This window comes from Astatotilapia calliptera, chromosome 1 (assembly GCF_900246225.1).
Source record: "Astatotilapia calliptera chromosome 1, fAstCal1.2, whole genome shotgun sequence".
Lineage (NCBI taxonomy): Eukaryota > Metazoa > Chordata > Actinopteri > Cichliformes > Cichlidae > Astatotilapia > Astatotilapia calliptera.
The window spans coordinates 29,215,143-29,238,815 of record NC_039302.1 but is presented as its reverse complement, the minus strand read 5'-3'; the positions used below and the strand labels follow the sequence as shown (position 1 = coordinate 29,238,815).

At 40.6% G+C, this 23,673-nt stretch overlaps 1 protein-coding gene across 1 annotated transcript; it reads left to right on the top strand.

Moving 5' to 3' along the window:
• The first annotated feature begins 2,130 nt into the window (after positions 1 to 2,130).
• irx5a (iroquois homeobox 5a) lies at positions 2,131 to 5,825 on the top strand. The gene is made up of 3 exons (XM_026173520.1): positions 2,131 to 2,841; positions 3,750 to 4,155; positions 4,817 to 5,825. The coding sequence occupies exons 1-3, from the start codon at positions 2,599 to 2,601 to the stop codon at positions 5,521 to 5,523; spliced, it is 1,356 nt and encodes a 451-aa protein (XP_026029305.1). The 5' UTR covers positions 2,131 to 2,598; the 3' UTR covers positions 5,524 to 5,825.
• The last annotated feature ends 17,848 nt before the right edge of the window (positions 5,826 to 23,673 follow it).

Here is a 23,673-nt window from a genome sequence, read left to right as displayed (position 1 = left end):
TTTTAAGTGGCATGCATCATCTTTCATTCAATTCTTCTTTGCCACTTAAAAACGTTTCCATGCGTCAAAACGGAGGCAGTTCACTCAGGGGGGAAAGAGGAAGAAGAAGTGATAGCGAATAGGAAGAGACACAGTCAGATAATATCAGAATAATTAAAATATAAATGAAGATTAAACCCAGAATATTGCGAACATTTGCGTAGTTCAAATACCTTTTCGCATTAAAAAACACACACAAATGAACAAAACTGTACTCACCTATACCTCCTCCTTTATCGGAGCAGTGCTGAGAGGCGGTAGCAGTTGCCATAACCCTACTCCTATTATAGGCTCCGTGATCTCAAATTATGGGTCCTCCTCCTACTTCAGAGAGCAACTCTGAACCAGAACGCATTAAGGAGGACACATGACACAGACCCTTCATCCTAGGCCCTCAAAACTCCCCCCCCCCCCCCCCCCCCCCTATATATTATGAAATAAATAGATAAGTAAATATTTCGGGATGAAACAACCCACAAGGCACAATATTCCAGTTATGTGAATTTTATAGCTCGTGGCACACAATCACTCCACTATTAAATACATTTACGTCTCTAATAAGGAGGCTGTTTAACACTGCTGCTTTATTTTAACTTTAACGTAAATTAAAAAACGAATACATATATATATATGTATATTAGTACCATCTGTTATTATGAGAAAAGTTTCAATAATTACTTGAGTGTCTAATCACTACAGGGCGCTGTGAAACTAGGGCTCATGGTATCACTGTCATCTGATTAGGCTATACTGTAGGATCGCTTTGTGCATCCATCTTTCTCTTTTTCCCCTCTTTCTCTCCCTCGTAAGTCTGAGTCTTCTCCCACTGTACCACCGTCATCATTCTTTGCTCTCTAGAGGTTTTCGGAACGTAAGAAACACGTGACAATATGTGCACACACACTCTTTAGCAGCGCCTACAGCGATCCCTTTCGGCTTATCTGAGACTTGAACTGGAAAGTCACCAGAATGAGAATGGGCTTTTAGATGTTTGAAACATACTAAACAAAATAATAAAATTCAGCTCATATTTTGAATCCAAGTTAGTATTCCATACTTGTGAAAGAAGGACATTTATGTCCCAATAATAATTATAATAATAATAATGACCGTTATTTATTATGTTTAATAATGATGCCTGGACTTATCTTTATTAAATGTATTTAAATATATTTAGCTAATTAACGATAAAAGCGGTACATTTAACACCGTTTATCTGTTTTCAGGAACAGAAATGCATCTACAGGGATCAAATGAGTTTGTCCGGTGAGATTCGGTGCACTTGGCACTGTTCTGCCCTGGTTTGAAGGTTCATGAGTTTCTGGCAGTGTAGCTTATCCGACTGGTTCATTTCAGGATAATTTGCAAAAAAATACAATAAAATAAGCAAATAGCCGTGATCACGGAGTGGACGACCATGCGTTCACAATTAAAACATAAAACCGTCGACATGATAAAAAATAATAATAATTCTCACCTACAAAACTATTCTCACACAGTTGTCGCTCGAGGACAATTTGCGCCATCTTACTTTTACTTTTGTCACAGGCTATACTGTCTTACCAATGCAACAATCGTCGTGCGTTAGAAAGTCGACTTGCACAACTGTAGTAATCCATTTGAAACCCCAACTGCCGATTTTAATGCAAGGCGCACGGAGATCGCGTGGCGTCAGTCTGTTGATTTAACGCAAATATGTGAAATGAGGACGTTTTTAAGCACAAAGAAAGAATAACAAAAAAGAGAGCACTGCGGTGGACCGTCTTTTTTAATTCCTGCCGGTATCTTGCGAGCCCATATCCTGGCATACAACAGCCGACTTGTTATTGATCAAGTGTGAAAGTGACGGCTTCCTATTTGGAAGAAAAAGAAGAAAGTTGGGAGTTGACAGACTCGCATGGTGTCGCCATCCAAAGGGGGGGCTGCAAGGCGCACTTACAGCAACAAGCCTTGTTAAAGAAGAAAAAATAGAGAAATAGAGAATGAGAAGGGTTGTTAGTTAACGCAACGGAAAGGAGGGGGTGTTAGAGAGAAGAGAGAGAGGGAGAGAGAGAGAGAGAGAGAGACCATGGGTTTGGGCAGAGTTGTGGTTACCCAGCATAAGCTTGCCTTTTCCTTCTGTGACTACACCCCGAGAGGAGGAGCGTAGAGTGCAGCGTAGTAGGCGTCAGGATCCTCAATTTCCAACTTAGCATCTTGGCAGGACATTTTCCCAAGCAAAGCCCCCGTCCGACTGGCAAAGAAAAAAATAATAATAAAAACTTCTGCATGGGCATGAGAGCGAGGATTCAACTCCGATAAGGGAGCAGCAGAAAACAAAACAAGACCAAACCTCCGGCGGACAGTGGCTGACTGGCTGACTGGCAGCGACCAAAAAATCCACCCAATATCCAAGCTTATTTTCATCTAAAAAATTACTTTTTGCCTTGACAATTGCCATTTAGAAGGGGGGAGACAGCGGGCTGCAGATACAGCTCTATGCGCTCCGACATCAGCGCATGAGAAAATAAAGGGGGGAAAGTGCACAAGTTAAGTGGCTTATACTCTCCAGACTCCAGCATGGCATATCCTCAGGGCTACTTGTACCAGCCGTCCGCTTCATTAGCCCTGTATTCGTGCCCCGCGTACAGCACCAGTGTTATATCGGGACCCAGAACCGAGGAACTTGGGAGATCCTCTTCGGGATCTGCGTTTGCGCCATATGCCGGATCTACCGCGTTCACCAGCGCCTCGCCAGGCTACAACTCCCACTTGCCATATAATGCAGACGCGGCGGCAGCTGCCACGTTCACCTCATATGTGGTGAGTACACTAAAGGTGATTATTCAGTCTAATAGGTAGCAAAAGCGAGGGGAATTAACTCGTTATAGAACCCTTAGGTGTGTGTTGCGCAGTCGGAATCAAGCCATTGAGAAGAAATGTGCGTCACAGAAAAGTACGTGGATAGAAAAGTAGAGATTTTCATGTCCAGAAAAGATACTCCTGAGTAAATGTAACTAATCTAAAAAAGATCGTGTACTGTTGTGGCTTTGAAATTAATAGTCGTTTTTAATAGATTAGACAATGTCTTGCCGAAGCTTCTAAGCTCCTGACCGAACGAAACGGACGGCAGCTTACATCGCTGCGTTTCTTTCTTGTAAGTCCATTAGTTGGTCCAAATATAAAACTTAAATAGTAAAACTAAAAAGGCTGAAAACAATTTTATTTAATTGTCTCCTATTCCCTGTGAGCGATCTCTTACCACGTAAGTAATTCATATTTGTTTTATAGGCCCATTTGCTACTGCTTAAAGATTGATCGCTGTTTAACAGGCAAGGAAAAAGAATAATGTTTTTATGTTATTCTATTTGGAAAATGTTCTATTTCAGTAGCAACAGCAATAATCACATCGCGTTAACGTGAAGAAAACAAAAATTAAAATAGAATAAAAATAAGTAAATAAATAACACCGAAGCACGAATCCCATTTCAAATATCCAATTAAGTTCAAAACCATTCCATAAACATTGACTCCATACTCGAACCGCTGGATTAAAGCCAGTGCACCCTTGCACGATTACGAGTATGTGCTTGCGTGACCATTCGTATGCGTGTTTATGTGTGGAGTCGTGCACGTGTGTTTACGTTTGTGTGCCGCAAGTCCTTCTAAGTATTTTGCAGCAGTTTAAAGAATAACAGAACTTTTGCACACTTTCTCGTTTTTTATTACAGAGTTCTCCCTATGACCACACTACGGGCATGGCGGGCTCAATAGGATACCATCCTTACGCAGCACCCTTGGGCACCTACCCTTACGGTGATCCAGCATACCGTAAAAATGCAACCCGGGACGCCACCGCCACCCTGAAGGCCTGGCTCAACGAGCACCGCAAAAATCCCTATCCTACCAAGGGCGAAAAGATAATGCTGGCTATCATCACCAAAATGACCCTCACCCAGGTGTCAACCTGGTTCGCCAACGCCAGGAGGAGGCTAAAGAAGGAGAACAAAATGACCTGGACTCCTCGGAACCGGAGCGAGGACGAGGAGGAGGACGAAAATATCGACCTGGAGAAAAACGACGACGACGAGCCAAACAAGCCCACAGATAAGGGAGACTCCACAGACACGGAAGCAGGTCGGTGGTGCAGAAAAAAAAGGGGGCAAAAAAAAAAATCATCAATTTTTCATCGCAGTCTTTCCACTCAGGGTGCAAAATTGATTGCTGGTTAATGGTTGTATATTATTTATAATGGGACAATTGCTTTAAATAATAATCACCTTGAACTCCCCTCGTTTGACTTCTCAGTGGCTGAAATTGCTGGTGACGCAAAGTATTTAGCAGTCAATTTATCTTTAACTGCATAATAAGGCTGCAGCCGGTGAATTGAGCTGGTATTCGGCTACAGTTGTACAAACGCTTCTTATCATCGCAAAAGCTATTTTGATACTTGAAATACATTTAATCGGTGTAGTGAATGCTCAGACTTTAATAAACTCATAAGTCATAATTATGGGGGGGAGTTCATTTTCCTTTTTAGGCTTTTACATGTTTATGAGAACATTTTATAGCACAATTATAATTTGCAAGAGAAACGTGCAAAGGTACCCAAATATTTTTTTGCACACCCACTTTCAGTTTGCATCTGTGTTTAATTGCTTGATAATCATCTGAAACACATGCTAGAGTTTTACGAACATTTTAATGCTTATTTGGAAGTAACTGTGGTCTCCTTGTGTGTGTGTGTGTGTGTGTGTGTGTGTGTGTGTGCGTGTGTGTGTATGTGTGTGTGCTTTAGATCACAAACTTCTTAACCCAGGGGACATAGGCTGTGACAGATTTAAAGAAGAAAACCATAGCAAAGACACGGATCACCTTCTGAGTGACACGGAGTTAAAAGACCAGGAGGAGCGGACTACAGAGTTGTTGCCGGATTCTGCGAAACCAACCACGTCGTCTCCTTCAGCGATGCCCCGGGGGAACCAGCTTGCGCAACAAGACAAGCCGTCAGATTTGAGCCATGCATCGAGTACGGTCACCAGCAACGTGACCTCTGTTATCCACTCGCCCCCCTCTGCTCCTAAACCCAAACTCTGGTCCCTTGCGGAAATCGCCACGTCCTCAGACAGGTGTAAGGGCAGCGGCGAGGTGTCACAGTCTTGCCCTGGTTTGGGTCAGAGCACTGTAATAGGCACTAGCGCTTCTCCATCACGATCATCCCCTCAGTGCCCGCTCCCCAACAGCACAGTCCTATCCAGGCCTCTGTACTACACCTCCGCTTTCTACCCTGGCTACACGAACTATGGTGGCAGTTTTGGACACCTTCACAGTAACCACGGCTCGGTAACCACGGGCTCCACGGCACATTTCAATGGATTAAACCAGACTGTGTTAAATAGAGCTGAGGCTTTGGTAAGGGAGAGCCAGAAAGTCAGAGGCCAAACGCAGGTAGATCTTTGTAAAGAATCCCCTTATGAACTAAAGAAAGGTATGTCGAACATTTAATACCTGAATATTTTCCACTCACTACGGACATTTATTTATTTTGGTTGCATTAAAAAAAAAGATAAGAAAAAAGAGCAACGGTGAAGCAAATTCTGAGAACAGTTATTTTCTGAGTAAATGCTTATCCTCGTTTTTTTTTTAAGTTTTGAATGGTTAATCTTAAAATGTAACAAGAATGGTCTTAATCGCTGCAGCCGCCTGAGTCTATTTGTATTAAAGACTAACATGTATATTTAATGTAGCATTTTTGTATTTAAAATGGACAACACACTATCTTTGAAGTAAATTATGGATAAAAAATATATATATATTTGTGCAGCGATTATTTTGGGGGGGGGGGGGGGGGTGCAGTTGGTAATCCCTGATACGTGTCTAAAATGCTTAACTGTCAGTTAATCTATGCGAAGATATAATTCAATTTATCACCGTGACAGATGTTTCAACGGTAATTATTTTTTTAAAAAAACATGGCAATGAGAACTCTGGCGAACTTGAAACAAAAAAGGGGCCTGCAAAAAAAGAAGAAAAAAAAGAAAAAGGAAAAAAAAACGATGTTGGAATATCTGACATAAAGAGCCGTTTTATTTTGGCACATTTTCATAGAGTTTCAACGAATGAAAAAAAGAACGATTCGAGCAAAACACTTACAGTTTAATCTGAGACTTGTGTCTTTTTTTCTTTTCTTGGAAATGCTCACAAGGCCTCATTTTTTCCCCTTTTTTTGAGCAGACTTCTAAATGTGGACATTGATATATAATAACAATACCAAGGACCACTCATTTAACCCAATTACCTCCCGTGTTTTATGCAGAGCAATCAGGTGGTGAACTCCGTAATGAGCTCGATTTTATGCCAAATTTAGACCTCATTGCTATTTTCCAAAGGCGTGGCAAAGCTGTTAAAAGGGACGCGGCGATGCATTTAGAACATACTGCCCTATTATATATCATTAATGGAGAGCCTCTTTAATAGCGCGTTAGATGTGAAACATTAGTTTGAAGTAAAGCGAGAATGCTGTCATGCACACAGCAGATGCAGAAGGATATTATGATAGCGTGTAGCCTGTAGCAAGGCACTGCTCGCTAACTCTTCCAACTTCTGCAGGTAGGTGTCACACTTGCTCCTAATTTCAGGGGGGACTCGGCTAATCCGTCACAGAGACCCATCCCCGATCAAATGGCCTGATGGAAGAAAAAAAAGGAAAAGAAAAAAGAAAGGGGAAAAAAAGAAGTGAAGCCAATGGCCACATACAATTGTCACAGTTATTATAAGGATTATAGCTAATTTGAAGGAAATTTGGCAAGCGGCTATACAAAAAATAACAATGACAACAACAACAACAACAACAATAATAATACATGCATACATACCTAAACGACATTAAGAACACAAATAAAAAAAAAATTACTTTTATAAAATGCAATACAATTTTTTCAAACATTTTTTTCATTTTTTGAAATCAAAGATGGAACTGTGTAGAAGAAAAAAAATAACTTAATAAGAAGGAAAAAGTTATTTTTTTGTGATGATGATTATATCATTATTATTATTACTAATATTATTATTATTGTCATGTATTGGAACGGTTCTATACCAAACATAAGAAGGCCCTATTTCATATATGTATAATATATGTATAATTACCTTTATTATCATTATTATTGGGGATACTGTTGACCTCTAATAGGGTGGGACAGGCTGCTCTTGTTTATGGCTGCCATTAATCGCTATAGTTTACTTTCCCCTTCTTCAGTTTGAAATCTCCCCTGAGGTTTATATAATTCCCTTAGCCTTAATGTCCTCTATTCGGGCCTTCTATTTTTAATCTGACAGAGTGTGTGTGAACAGTGATTGCGACACATCAGCCGGATAAATAGCATAATTAGGTTTTTTTTTTTCTCTATCTCTTTGCTGACCCCAGGAGGACTGGACTGTCCCATGCAATGTCCCCTAAGAGAGTAGTAGAGTTTTATTAGAAATTGCGCCGTTTTCTCAGATTTGACTGAATCTGACTGAAATGTTTCAGGGGGAAAATATAAACAGTATTTCTGCGGCATAAAAAATATCTGTGCAGATAGGTAAATACTTTAAGATTATGCAAGATGCAAGTTTGTAAATATATATATATATATATATATATATATATATATATATATATATATATATATATATATATATATATATATATATATATATGCGTGTTTTTGGGTGTAACCAACGTCTGTGATGACGCTATACACGTATATATATGCAATCAATTATGACTGGTGAAGGAAGAGCACAGAATTTACAGCCATTCATCAGAGGCATGGCAGCCTAGAAGGATAGGCTCTGCAACTTTGCCTGGCTTACCCCTCTACTTGAATGGCGTGTCGGTTCATTGTTGGAATTGCTACAATGTGAGAATACTAAGCAGGGGTGAAACCATTCCCACGTGTGAAAATGGGGAAAATAATCCGACAGGAGAAGAAACACGGGAGAAAGAGCTGGATAAGGTCTTTGCAGTCACACCGACTTTGTTGTTGTTGAGCGTTTAAAAGCAGCTTTGAGGGGAGAAAAAAAAACTTCGGTCTTCGCATACCGTCATCATATCAATTAAAGTATTTTTTCCCGCCCAAACCGAAAATAAAGGCCCGCGGCTTTCTTTACATCTATTTTAAGGGTAGCAACTGACCCCTAATTAAAATGTACTGAACGAACTCTTAAATTTTCCTGTTTAGACGAGAAGAAGTGAATTCATTATTTACCCAAGCGTCTAAAATCGAATTATTGCGTACCGTAATTAGAATTTTGTATATATATATATGTATATATAGACTGGGGGAAACTGACATTTTATATCCTTTGTCATAAAAAAAACGTAACCCTGAAATGTGCCGCTCATTATGTTTTATTTATGCATATTATGTGTGTGCTTGAGTGTCATAAGGGAGACTTTCACTGGTGACTGAAAATAGTGCTATTATAAGTCTAATGAATAACAAGAGTAAACGGTGGTTTCTTGTTTGTTTTCGACACTTTTGGGAATGGCAGGGTGCAATGAAGTGAGAGTCTGGCATCTATGGCCTTGTATCATGCTTTTCATTGCTGTACTTATCTGGGAAGCCAAGAGCGCACGTTTATCATAGGGACATCCACGTAATTTAGCAGTTTACCAAATATCCAGTTTTTGTCGAATATTTAGGGAGGTTAAAAAACGAAATAAAAGAAAAGTTTTAAAAGAAAAAAAAATCTGTAGGGAAATTTTACAGCACAGACTAACGTAAAGTATTTTTAAAACTTTAATTTCATTTAATTTCGTGTATATCGAATGCTGTTTCTGGGATAATCTGGTGTAGATCAGTTTACCCTTCTTTAATTTGACACTATTTGGAACGGACCTGCTGGAAACTGCTGCTCGGTTTGGCAAGAGATTTGCTGCAGAGGCAAAGACACTGAGGCCCAAACAGATTACACACTTGCCACTGGACCGTTCTGCGAAGGCCTATCACATGCTACTGTATGTCAGACTACAAGGTGAAATCAAAACCTGTTGATACACACATTCCCAATATCGCTGAAGGATTACTCAACTGAGCAAACGGTACATCTTATAAACAGCATACTGATACAACACATAAAAGCTGGGGTCAAATTTAGCTCAAATGTGTAAATAGACACCCGCTTTACTTGACCTGCACAGATTAGTGGCAGTGGGTATGATTAGCAACACAAATTTTGCCAGATACAAATGTCTAAAAGAATGCTGAAATAAAAGGATGTTTTTATTTTATTTTATTTTTTATTTACTTTTTTTGTTTTGGTTTGGGTTTTTTTTAAGAAAACGCGGTCTTATCTGTGACTCGCAGACGGCTGCAAAACACTTATTTCACCGGATTCTCACGTTTCCTCTTCAAACTCCCTTTACCCTATAATAGCTCACAGTGGCAACCTCATTTTGCTGCTATAATACTTAAAAGAAAGAAAATACGTTTTTATTTATTTATTTTATGTTGTAATGCTTACATAACATGTCACAACATAATGGGCATTCGGTTTTTCTTTTTTCCTTAGGTGTAAAAAACGTTTTCTTGGGATGTTCAAAAAAAGCTCACGGCTATTTAATCCTCATGATTTCCTCTATGAGAAGGCTAATTAGGGACATAATATTTCAGCTTTAGCCTCTTGCAGAATCTGTGCGGACTTGAGTCCGAAGTCGACGAGGTTCACATGGGCCGTGTGTGGGACTAACTGCTTGTGAAACGACTTCATTTTTTCGTGAGCGCATATTTGCTCACCTTTGAAAGCCTCAAATTCGCGTCACTCTCGAGCCTCTTACACTTCCAACGTTCATGTTAAGTGAAGTTATAAAACGCTTTTGAACACATGGCAAGGCGGCCCCGATAAGGTGGCAGAGAGTGATTTACCACTATTTTTGTGCACTTCACGGACTGTTTTTCTATTTCTCTATAGAACTCCTCTGGGAGAGATTACACGTGTAATTTTCAGCTGTGAGATGTTTAAAGTGACCCACCCCCACCGCTACACACACACACACACACACACACACACACACACACACACACACACACACACACACACACACACACATTAACAAAACATATCTATAAAAACATTAAGGAAGAGTGATGACCTATGAAGTTTTTGGAGGCCAGCAGTCCAGGTAAGGAGAACTAAAGGATTCAGTTCCAGTAGAAAATATAAAAAATGTGTTTAGAGATGGGTGCATTATTATGTGTCGATTACCCCCCCCCCCCAAAAAAAAATAAATAATAATTTTTAAAGGTTCCCATTCAAGTTAAGTGCTGGGTAATGTTTCAGTTATGTAGAGTTGTCTAATTTTAATTTATATTAATGACCACCCAAATACATGCATACAGTGAAATACCCTTCTCTGAAAGCACCTTAACTCCTTAACAGGTCCTGGCCATTGACCACTCTGCTCTGACAGCAGTGTGGTGTGAGCTTTTGACCTTCTGACTGCAAAGGGCCTGTGTTCAGTGCCCATGTAAGGGCTCACTGGTGCTCACACTAGGGGGGTCTGCCCTGCCCTAGAGGAGGTGATGGTGACACACACACACACACACACACACACACACACACACACACACACACACACACACACACACGGACACAGAGACTTAGATCGTACTTCACGCCAAACTCCCTCAGGTATGCACAGCCACAGAGCAGTAAGTGTGTGCATCCAATCTGGAGGTGGAGACACCGGCAGGTTCTTCCTCCTGTGACTCAGTACAGGTCCTGTCTGTACCTTCACATGGCTCCTCCCTCATTCTGGTCAAAAAGGTGAGCTAACACCAGTGCTTGTGTTCTGTGTCAAACCTTGCTATTTTACAAAGTGTACCATCTCACTGAGAAGTTTTTATCAATCAAATATTAAAGATATTCTTAAATAAAAGTAATGGAAGGGACTATTAATGGAAGCCAAAGGGGAGTCTATCTACTTATGATAAGGCCTTCTTTTTCCACAATATTCATGTTTTTGAAGGAGATTGATGAACTGTTTTCTTTCAGTGACTTCACAGGGTCCACAAGGGAGGAGGGGCACCAAGCTGCCTGACTGTTTATTTACATTTGCCCTTTTAAATGATCCCTTTCTTCGCAACATCTGCTCCACATTACCACACAGATATCTGTCCTAATGACCGCTATAATGCCTGCGAACACACACTTAGTCAAACATAAGCACACACACACATAGACTGCCTGTAACATTACCATTATCCACTGTTCATATGGGACACTTTACCCTCTCCAAACCACCTTGCACAACAAATGGACCTTTTCTCACTGCTCTTTCTGTTTGTGGTGAGCTTCCCACTTTTCCTCCCAATTTGGTGTAGTCTGATGGATGTAAATGGGCACTTACTTAATTGGATCAGTTCCCAAGATGGAGATAAACGGGGCACAGACTCCAACACCCCAACCCCCTCCACCCCCCACCCAAGTTATTTTGAGCTGTGCTCAATTCAGCAGTGTGTGGAGAGAACGTTAATGAGAAGGGGCAAGGAGATGCTGTTGCTGCTCGACTCATCCAAAACTCCCTGCTCCAGACTGGCCCTCACTCCCACACGATGAGAGGAAGCAAGCGGCACGGACCCCATGTGTGACAGTGTCTCAGTGCCAATTTAGCAAAAGCGCCTGCTAGTGCTGCAACTCACAAACTGTCCAATCAGGAACAACTACAATGGCTGACCTGAATTTGGTACACACAAGTAGCAGCTGGATTTTTTAATTTAAAAGACAAATTAGATGGCAACCAAATCTAAACCTAAACATGAAGAAAAATAAATGAGTTTAGTTCTTGTCCATGCTTCATGACACTTGAATGTTCCAGACATTAAGTTGATAAAAGGGCTAAAAATGGCCTTTTTCTTCCCTATCACCCATCCAAAAAATAAATAAATAAATCAAGCAGTGGCTGCATGCCAGTGGGAGTGTGCTGGCTGCAGCACCCTGATTAACAGCATGGTTTACAGCCAACTTCAAGGTAATTTCATCAGAGAGGGGCTTTAACAGATAAAGACCACCCCTAACTACCCCCCTCTCTGCTAACTACTCCAACTGCATCCCTTCCCACTTGAGACGTCCCATCTAACACAGTAACTGAGAGTTGCTAATACCTGGAGCAGGCTAACATGGCCAGCCACAAACCAGGCTCAAATTATCTATTGACCTCATTTTCAATAAAGGAGCCGTTTCCAGTCTGATGAATGATTTGTTGGTCTTGCATGGAATGACCATCTGGATGAAAGGATATGCTCACTGTAGTAGGTATGTATCACCTGCCAGCTAGGATTCTCTCTACAAACGCTTGCAGTTGGCAGCTACGCATCTGCCTATGCATCTCACTAAATCTACTATGTATAAAACTAGACCTGTAAAAAAAAAAAAAGAAAAGGAGAAAGAGCTAATTGAATTTTTCATCATATGGTCACTGTTGGCTCAGGTCTTTTTCATCTCAAGTCAAACATTAGGTTATATTGAGCCAATATGAGAAAATCCCCGGTTGCATCTGGAGACATGACAGCAGTTCATTCAGATATCAAAAGCTTTGTACCCGGGCCTCTTTGTTGCAGAATAAAGAAGAGGAATCCAAAACAAATCTGTGAAAGAGCTTTGGCTGTAGTAAAACCTCTTGTCCCACACTGCCTCCTTTTCTTGTTTAGGGAGCTCAGATTGGGTTCATAGTAGCTGCACTTAAAGTATAGAAAGATCTGATTTATTAGCTTGTCAGGGGAAGCATTGTTCAAGAAAGCAATCAAAAAGCACTTACCTAGCTCCTCTAAAATTACTGCTATTTTACTGGCTAATTTGTGTAACTCCCATGGAGAGACTGGCAAAGGGTTTGATGAGGCATATAATGATGATTAATGAATTTATTGCCCTGCTGCTCATCAAACAGTTGTATATACTCTCTCTCTCTCTCTCTCTCTCTCTGTCAGTGTATTGTGCCTTCTCCAGAGTGACAGAGAGAAGCTAGTTTTGTCCTCCTACCTGCTACCTCTTTTTGGCCGTTAACCTAACTGACCCGATGGGCATGAGAATGTAACGGATGGTCTGTGGGCAGAGTGGGGAGCACAATGGACAGTTTAATAAAAGGTTAAACTGGAAACACAAGTAAACCTGCTGCAAGGGACATGAGCTCTCAGCTTTCAGCCTCTGATCACTTTTGTGGGAAAAGCAGAGGGAAACTAGATCCCTGCGACTTCTTCTGCCCTCTACTACCACCGCCACCACAGTAACCCCATACAGACCTCAATGCACCAGCCTCAATAAGCACAAAAGCAAAAAGGAATACAAGAAGCTATGAAGTATTAGCAATGAGTCAACAACAGTCACCAAATACACAAAAGGAAGCACCTACTGTGTTACAAAAATGAAAGAGACGTGTTTGCATATACCATTATTGTGTTGAAACAAGGCCTGCTTTCACCGCAAATGATGATTAACGACTAGTAGGGCAGGGAGGGTGTGTGAGTGTGTATGGCAAAGGTACTGTGCTTGTGAAGCGGTCACTCTGGGGTCAAAAGCACGTCTACATATTTGCTAAATAAGACCAGCCCCTTCACCCAGCCTGCTCCCATAAATCTGGGGTCACACATCTCTCGACTCAACATTGTATGGGATGTTTACACTTGATTACACCACATGCCTTCCTATTCCCAGTTCTTTGGTCACCTGGGCTTGATTGAGTCTGGGCTTGTTCACCGTTACTTGCAACTATATAATACATTGCTTAAACACCACCACTACTACACATAAATACATCCCCACCCCCACCATCACCCCCTATGAGATCAGTTCCCTGGATAGACTGGATTCTGCATTCACTGATTCATTAGGTTGGTCCCTTAAATACATCAAAGAGCTTCCTCGCACAGACAATAAACCAATAAAACCAATTATAACCCATATCTTCTAGGCAATGCTGATCTCTTGGGTGTCAACGTTAGATAATGAAAGAGCGTGATGACATAAGTTTTCTGAGAAAACTCACTTTCTGTCTCTTTCTAGTGTGCTTGCTCTTCCACAGATGCTGGCTCTTCTAAGCACGCGGTGCAAAATAGCACATGCCACAGTTTCCCCCTGAAATAACATGCATGTAATTTGCCCATAGATCATAACCCCAGAATTTGTAGTTAAAATTAGAAGAATATAAAGTCCTTGTAAGTATAGTGAGAAGCCAGTGCAAATATAGTGGTGCCTTGCCTATCATGTGTTTCACATTAAATGTTACCAGTTAAAGTTCTTTAAATATTCATGGACCTCCCTGGCTTTTTCTTCCTCTCTCTTTTTGATGGAGTGGATGGAGGGGTTCAAGCACAGGCTACTCGGGCTGTGATAACCCCTTTAGCTGGCATGGCGGAGATGAAATGCATTTGTCAAAAGGAGAAATTGAGATTCGCTCAGTGCTGCCTATTATTGCTTTCATTCCTTTTCCTCAAAACAAGAGAGGGCAACCCAATCAGGGGAATCGGCATATGCAGATCACAGCGATAAATTTTTCATGAGCATGTTTCATCTTAAAGCAGATGAAAACGACGGGGAAAGAGGTTATTAAACAAAAGATGGAATCAACAGAGTGAAAAATGGCGTTAAAAATGAAGTTTCTAAGTGGGTGTTTTGCTTCACAAGCCATTTCAGTTTTTTGACAACTATGCATATCATACAACTTATTGTGCTGTATACTTTATGCTGGATGGGAACACTTCAGATCTCCTGTTATGCAGCTTGGTTGTATTTTTAGAATGTAATCTTAGTCTCATCTTTGCAAGTTAAAAAAATAAAAGTTTCTTTTATTGGAAACACATTGAACCAACGGTCAGCAGGTTCACTTACATATATCAATGATAAGTCATAATTATACTGTTTGTTGCTTGTGGGAATCCTGGAATTTTAATGAATGATGCTTCAGCTTCCTTAAACGCATGAGCTCTGGTCTCTGGAATGATGGTTGTGTGTGGACCAGAGCTTTTTCACATAATATTTGCAAAAATTTAATGGTTGATTTTAGGGGATTTTTTTATTTTCTTTTTTGCTTGACAAAGCACAAACTCTTATTTGACCGTATGCAATAAATATTCAAGTTTGAAGCAAAGGGTCCCAAAATCATCATGAAGCCAATTTTAACACAGCAAATATTTATTCAAACGTATCAAAATGATCTCATTAAGCAAAATTAATAATATGTTGAGAAAAGCATTCAAATTCAAGCTTCTCCGCTATAGATGTTAAAAAGAAATTACCTGAATTGAACAAAAATATGGTATCCTACGAGTCTGCGCACTAGCAGACGATGACTCTACCGTCCTTGACCTGTTGACTGACACACAAATGCACCGACTTCATTAGCAGGTCACCAGTCAGTGCCCGAACAGTCATTAGTAAATACATGAGTATTGACACACATATAAAAACCTTGCGCACATTATGTCATTGACTAGAGCAGTTTTGCCTACAAGGCTGTTACAAAATATGAGGCTGATAATAGGTTGTTCAGCCAATTACAGGTGTCCCACCTGAAACAGTCAATATCAAGCGAAACTGTGATTCATTACCAAAGTGCATGAATAAAAATGGAAATAAAATAAAAAAAAAAGATATATTGACCGTCATAATATGCATACTTTTACACAGCCCTAGTTTGTGTGCATAATTGCTTTAATGTGGGCTATTAAGACTAAGTGGATGTGATTTTACCGTCTGCCCTACATTCAGTATCTCTGCCATGATCAATACTTATGATTTGTAAGTCACCAGCCATCAGTAACAATGTCTGCTACTGTGTAGTTAAGTGGCTGACCTTGTGAGGAAAAGATCCTTCCTTGTTCTTGAGATTATCAAACAGAGCACCTATGCTGTGGGTATCAAGGAGAAACTTTCATATATTTAAAAGATTTAACCTACCACACATGAGCGTATATGATCACAAAATATGGTTCTGTGCAGCCAAGTATGCTAGACATAAAACAGTGTGTCTTTTGGAATAATTAATATTCTGAGATCAAATACAAAAATTAAAGAATGCAGACAGGAAGCAGAATGTAACTGTGTGTGTGTGTTTGTGAATGGGTGATTGGGGGGGGGGGTTGAGATTCTGACCGGCTTTCTGGCTTATACATTCTTTCTTAATAAGTGCTTGTTTGGAGTGCTTTTCCGCGTATGAGATTGACACAAACACACATATACAAACACACGCTTCAGATTAGACGTTGAGCCTGAGTGACTTAAACAAGAAAAGATAGCTCTTTGTATGGTGACAGATGGATAAGCAGAGCTATCTCGGGCTGTAATCTTGGAATAGTTTGAGACACTTTGTGTTTTGGCAACAGACGAACACGATATGTGATCTTCCCCTGAATGAATGAGCAATAGTGTTTTAAGAGAGAGGGATCTGTTTTTGATTCGTGTTGTGTCATGTTTTTACCGTAGGCGATCAGAAACCAACATCTGGCATGATCACTCCCAAATCCAAAGGAAAAAAATGTCACTGTAAGATAATACACGACTCTAAAAATCAAAAACACCACAGGTAAAGAGCTGGATTTCTTGCATATATTTCAGGTCTGTCTATCTTCTCTTTTTTCAGACTAAAATATGTCTTTTCACATTTCTGAATGTATGTCAGATCATGTTTAGGCAAGTGTAAATACTAAGCAATAAGTACTAATCAGTCATAGGTTCTGAGGGAGTTACACCAACTAGGATGTACTTCCCTGCGATCAATAAAGAAAACATCAGTGAGGAAAAATCCCCAGTCTCATTAGTATTAGCAAATCTTAACACTGGTCAATCTGCTGCTAATGAAGATATATACTCAAATCTCCTGTGTGCAACTCCTCTTGTGTCTGTCCACATATCTGCATGTGTACTTTGCAACAACACGCATGCCTGTTATCTAAAATTAACACTTGCTACTATGGATATTTAGCCATCAAACACATTATTTCTAAGTTGCGTTTAAGCTACAAAAAAGTATTTCTGTCTCCCTAATCTCTGTGTCAGGCATATATGTTATCCAGTCTGAGTTATTTGCGTATGAGCTTGTTCAGAATCTCATGTTTCCTCCCAAGCTGACACTGACCGCAGGCATTTTTTGACCAGCAGTTAGGGAAAACTTTTACTGAATTCTGTCTCCACACTCTGTATGGATGAATGAGGCGGAATCTAAAGAGAGAAGGACCAGAGGCACCTAACACAGCACAATGATCAAGTGCTGGTAGCATGAGTAGCCAGAGTACACAGAGCTATTAGTTGTGAGTGATACGGTTGAAGTTACTCCTGTGAACTTTGCAGTGACTCGACGCCTAGTACTGTTGGTGGGGGGGTTCTTGGGAGGAACCGCTTAAGTTGGGGGTGTGGGGGAGGGTGCATGGCCTAACCGTCGATATTCATCCCAGCAACCACACAACTCCCCACCTTGTTTCCAGTTGGATTCCGCTTATAAGTGCTGCCATTCTTTCCTCCATTGAGTGCAAGCTACACGTGCTTGTGACCACACTCCCTTTCTCTCCTCTCTGTCTTTCTCCCTCTAACTCCCTCTCCACCGAACCCGGTTATTAACACAAACACTGGCTGACACTTGTTTGTGCTTTTAATTGTGTCTGGATGTTATGTCTCTTGTGAACACATACATTAGCATTTCTCTGGAACAGTATAATCACTCCTTCAACCACAACGCCATGCAGAGAAAGCACAGGAAATTACCACATGCAATCATGTTTGCTGCACAAGCACATTTGGCTTCGCTCAGCTCCTGTATAGTCTGCAGAGGCCTATAACTTTGTGTTGGATTGTGAGTAAGCGATCTTCGGGATGCCATTAAATTTCACCGTGCATTCCCGAACGTAGTGCCTTTAAATGAAATAACATGAGTTTTTGTGTAGTAATGCCAATGCTGTCAAACTTTTTGAAGGTGATGGAATTAAATGCAAAATATGGATAACAATAGAAAATTAAAGATCCATTCTGCCTTGATAATTAGTCAGAATTTATTAACGGTTGGCTTCTGGTAACAAGGACAACAATCTAAGGATGTTCAGGCAGTGTCCCTTTTTTCCCCACTGGCAGCCTCCTGTATGATCATCAAAGGCTTCAACGTATCAGTGAAATGATTCTGACTGTCAGAACACATTTAGAGTTTCCTTATTTTTCCCTCGCTGATATAACACGACCCACAAAAAGAAAACCTCCCACTCTTCAGGCCTCTCCACATACTGTGAAAAAAGCAGTGGTGTGCCAAGGATTACACTGTAAAATATGCATGTCCCAATGAAATATGTATATAGCTGGGTGTCATCAATGACATGGCTTCTACAAAGACTATACTGGGTACGCAGGAATGCATGTTTCTCTGATTCTGTTCCCTTGACTTTAATGGGTGTAGAAACAAGAAAAGGCTCATCTGGGGAAATAATTAAGCCTGACACCAATGTATTTGGTGTGCATCTGAACACGTTTTACAGAGCCACTAATTTACCTTTTTTGAATAACTTCTAGAATGGCTGTAAAAAAGCATGCAATAAATGGGCTCAGTGCACCAGCCAGCATTGTTTCTAAATTAAACGCCCCAAATATCTTTAGGAAATAAGACTGTTTTCCAGCGGATGAGGACCTAATCTCCTCAGTCATGGTGGTTTGAAGGGGAATGTTTTCGAGTTTTAACAGGGTTGGTTCCAGCATTCCCACCACCACAGCAGTCTAACTGCGAAGAGGGGCTTCTCTTCTCTTCTCTTCTCTGTGCCAACCAGAGGGAAGGAAAGTAAAATAGGTGAGCTGTGAATTACACCCGCGAATACACTAAGGCCCGCTATCAAAAAAGTGTAAACTGCTGCAGTTGATCAAAATACATTTATTAAGATGGCAAACATATTATTTGCCTATAGAATAGACAATCTTCTAAGAAGAGCATAAAGAAAAGGGTGTTTTTGTATTCATTACAAGAACAAAGCCTAAGGCTGTAGGGCCACTGGATAATCTCCTCATGACTCAGACTCCCACAATCAACACAAAAGCATTAGACCCACAACAGTTTGACAACAGTCAAGTACAAGAGGGTGCAACCAGATGGAAGCAACGTTAGTTAGTTGCCTCTAGCTGCTTGGCTTTGGGTCTCAGGTGTCTGCTTCTCTACAGGTATGTGTTACCATAATAGAGTAGTTAAGAGGGCCTCTTGTCAAGGGCCCTTCCCTCCTGTCTCGGCACACTGACTCCAGTGTGAACAGGGATGCCTGGACAATTTAGCATAGTCTTGTTAGAGTGAGTATTGCACAATGGAAACTGTCATGCGGCTTGTAATGTGTAATTGAACTTGGAGCCATTTTGCTTGAGAATAGTTAGACTCAGCTCGATTAGATTTCACTTGGAAAAGCCGACAGAGATCCTGCACACTGTTTGCTCAAAGGCTCAATTTTTTTGAGCAGGCCGTAAAGGCTGAGAAGCACTTCTTGGAGCGGCTTTTCCCAAATGGCTACATGTCCAGTGCAGTTGCGCCTTCCTCTTATGTCCTCAAAACCACAATCTACCCCCGCCCTCCAACCCCTACATTGCTTTCTCGCAATTCACCCCACCCTCGCTGGGACTGTTTTGTCCTCTGGAACTTTCATTATGTGAAAAGGATAAAAATACAGCGCACTGTGAATTTATGGTTTTGTCAGATTTGCCATTAAAAATATGAACTTTTTCAAACATTTGCTCAGAAACCAGAGTAAGAAAACAGGCCGACCATTGAGTTTATACAGAGTCACCGCAACAGCCTATAGTCGTCCTTATAGTTTCTTCGTATTAAGGCAGACACCTCAGGATCTCTACACACTCATACACCAACTGCATGAGTGCATATTCAAATAAACATTATAACCCTACAATATTTAATAAAGTTAATAAAGATCCATGAGTGCATAAGCATTCACTAGCAGATGGAACCATGCACATATCTGTACTCCCACACACACACACACAGATACCACACACAAATACACAGTTACTGTAATCCATTACATCCTCTTGGATGTGTTATACTTGTTTATTGACTTTGCCAATTTTAAAGGACAGTCCGTATATCTTATCCCCTTACAGTATAAACCTTTCCTACCGATCCCAACCTCAGACACTGATGACACATCCCTTTAAACACCCCTTTCTGTTGCATGGACATATGACTCAATGTTAATGACAGTATTGAGTGTTTTATAGAGAGCCATAATTATAATCATCTAAACCTCCATTCTCGGGAGTTTATGTCCATCTCCACCTTTCTTACTCTTTCCCTCTCTCTTTCTCCATGACAGCTGCTTTTCCTGGGAAAGTGCCTCTTTTCTCAGACGATAATCTATTGCTGTCCTCCCATCGCTTACATGTAGCTACATGGTGAGTCAGTGCTGTAATTCCATCATTAGCTGGATAATGTGTGTGCAGTCTGTGTGTTAAAACTCTAAGTGCCAGCTTTGCTGTGACCCCAGGGCAGCCTGTGGGTTTGACTGATGCCAGTCTACCCAGCAAGCGTCATTTGAGCTCTGTAATGGGTTTTGCCCAGCTCAGTTGGCCTAGACTGGCTTTTGGTAGCAGGACCTTCATACGTGTGTCTGAACTAAACACCAAAAGTTTGAAAGTAACGATTTAATAACCATAAACTGACACTGGTACCAAAAGTAAATAGTCTTAGAGTACTTTAGCAAAGTGGACAGAATATATATTAGATTTGATCTTTCATTACATGGCTCTATGCACTGGATCCACGTGATAAAAGAGGACTCACCCTTCACCTTTTTTCTTTACTTGATGAACTTGTTGACCGTTCTTGGTGACTCGTCTCTGACACAGGATTCACACACGGTAACACCCAATCACCTCCAGCCACTTTCTCCACAGCTCGTGGTTGTAGAGGGAGCATTCACCACAGACCCTGCCAGAAACAGACACCTCTAAATCAAAAGTGGAATTACAGTAAAACACGGGTTGTATTACGCCAATACCTTAAGATACACTGAAAGACACACAGCCAAATTGATAAAACAGGTCTCAGCTCAGTCCCCACCTGTCTTTTTCCAATAACAAACCAACACAATTAAGTTCTAAACTCTGCCATAAATCTTCCAGGACGCATGTTTAAAGAGTCCCTTCAGGCAGACATACATTTGCTTTTGATTGCAGTATGAGGGAAAAAAAGACAGCAGTTTGTGTCTGGGTGTGAATTTTTATGAACAAGTCATAAGTGTTATATACAGTGCATGCGCATTTGTGCGCTGAAGTTACAAAGTAACACAAAAAGGTAAATGTAGAAACAGCCCATGTGGGAATGCTGTCACAGATTTTGAAATGCATACAAACATACACCCAAGTTCACATGGACTTAATTTAAGCATGTGTGTGCGTGGGTCACATTCAAGCGCCGTATTCAATCACAGATGAGCTCTTACCAGCCCATGACAAATCTCCACCTGTGTGTGGGATCAGTGTAGTTGTACATGTGGGAGCTCGCCCTGATCCCACAGTGTCTGCACTATCACCTACCACCTGAGGCCCTGCCTGACTGACTGATGGGAGAATTTCATCTGACAAAAAGCATCAGTGATTGATCACCGAGGCTCACCTGAGTCCCTACGGGGGGCCCAGCGTGCCAAAAACTATAGGCCCCAAGAAGGTGCACCTTTCCTAGACTTGTCCACCTGGTTCCCTGGGGCAGATTCCCCTAGAATCTGTGTGGTCATCACCACAGCTATGTGTATGCATACTTACGACTGCCAACTTCATCATACCAAACTAAAATGTATACAGCACACCTGGGGTTAAGGGAAATTAATTAGACACTAAATCATTTATAATTTGAGACAAGTGTCTTTTCTGTTGATCTTGAAAGAAGCCCACTGATAAAGCAGGTCTCGGAAATAACCCTAGGCTATTATGGTGACTACGCCTGAGAAATAGGTTTTTGCCTCATTAAAAATAAATAAGCCTATTTTATACTGAACAAGAGCGAGCCAAATTGTGGTAAGGAAAGTACAATTAGCATAGAATCAATCCCTTTCTTCACATTTCATTTTTTTCTCTTCTCATTTTGTTACCGCTTTATTTTAGCACCATAATGAATACTCAGAGAGGAACACACAAACCATGAGCTTCTTGGAAGAAAGTAGCAGACAAACCCCCATCTTGCTCATAGCTATGTCTGGATTGCCTTCTGCGCTGAGATAGGAGTCAACATGTTTAGCGACATCAAAAGAAAACCTGATACCTTAAGTATAAGAAGATTAACACTTGCAGTGATCTTGAGCTTAGGCTTCTTCAGGACTTTCAACAGACTGTGCCAGAAGGGACAATTACTGATGAATTGGCACCAACATCTCGTAGTTATTTAACAAAATCTGGCACAGTGTATAAGCTCTCGTCCTTAAGACTTCCTTTCAAGTCTGGCCCCGGTATCAGAAGGCTAACAGATTGGGGAATGTGACGAGAGCCGACAGCAGGGAAATCTGCACGAACACCGAAAGCAGGAGGTGGGAAAAAGAAAACAAGTAAGCAAGAAAGAATGGAAAAAGACAGACAAAGAAGCAAAGAAAGAAACAATCATATCTCTCTGTAGACATTTTATTTCCTGACTTTGGGGCTGTGTCATATCTCACACTGGATATTTGTGGTTTGTCTATGCTCACTGGTATGCCTGTGGGTTTTTACTGTGTACCTCAGTGGACTCAATATGACAACTTTAGGAATGTGACATTGTGTAAAACTCTGAAAACAAATGCTGACAGTCTGCCAGAGAGCCTCAGATGCATGCAAGGCATGGACATGTTGAGAGAAAGAAAAAAAAACACGTTTGAAACATGTTTTTAACATATAATTGTTTGATACTGTATTATTTAATGATTATTGAAATAATACTCTCTAAATGAGCATTTAATAATACTTAAATGTCACAAACCTGCAAAATCCAGCTACAGCACACCTGTAGGAGATGTTATGTTGCCACAAGCTTTCTGCTAATCCTTACCTTGAGCACCATGCACTCACCACAGGACTTTTCGGGGTTTAGGGAGTACACTGCTCTTTACACATATATATCACTCCCTATTAATCCAAAGTACATACTGTATGCTTGTACCTACAACGATTTTGTGCAGCAAATGTAATCTGCCTGTCAGACAGGATGCCAAAAGAGGAAGCAGCACGAGGGAGTCATGGACAAACCCCTTATGCGAACATGTCTCCTTCCCTGCAGGAAACTTTGACAGCACCCAGGCTTTTTTAATTTTTTTTACCTCTACAACACGACGAGGCAACAACTTCTGCAAAGGCTTTTGATAACTAACTTGTAAATTCAACTTTTCTGTTTTTGTTAAACTGCGATTTAACAATAAACACTGGAAAGTTAAAGTTCTAGTGGTTAAAAATAAAACAACCACAAGTTATAAGTTTGTTTTTTACAGTTATAATTTATAAAAAAAAATACAAACCACATGGATTAAAACTTTTAGATTAAATATCAAACAACACAACAGTTCGACATATGCCTGAAAAATCTTCACCATGAATGTTTTTATATTATATATGGATTTTTACCTAAACTTGACTGAATTCCAACATCTCAAAATTGAACTGATTCATTATGGTAGCAGATTGATATAAATT

What these genes read in the sequence shown, in the direction of transcription:
- irx5a (XM_026173520.1), top strand. Translation starts at nt 2,599, where the DNA reads ATGGCATATCCTCAGGGCTACTTGTACCAGCCGTCCGCTTCATTAGCC. An exon ending in CCACGTTCACCTCATATGTG is followed by an intron (nt 2,842 to 3,749) that starts GTGAGTACACTA and finishes TTTTTATTACAG; the next exon opens with AGTTCTCCCTATGACCACAC. An exon ending in CTCCACAGACACGGAAGCAG is followed by an intron (nt 4,156 to 4,816) that starts GTCGGTGGTGCA and finishes TGTGTGCTTTAG; the next exon opens with ATCACAAACTTCTTAACCCA.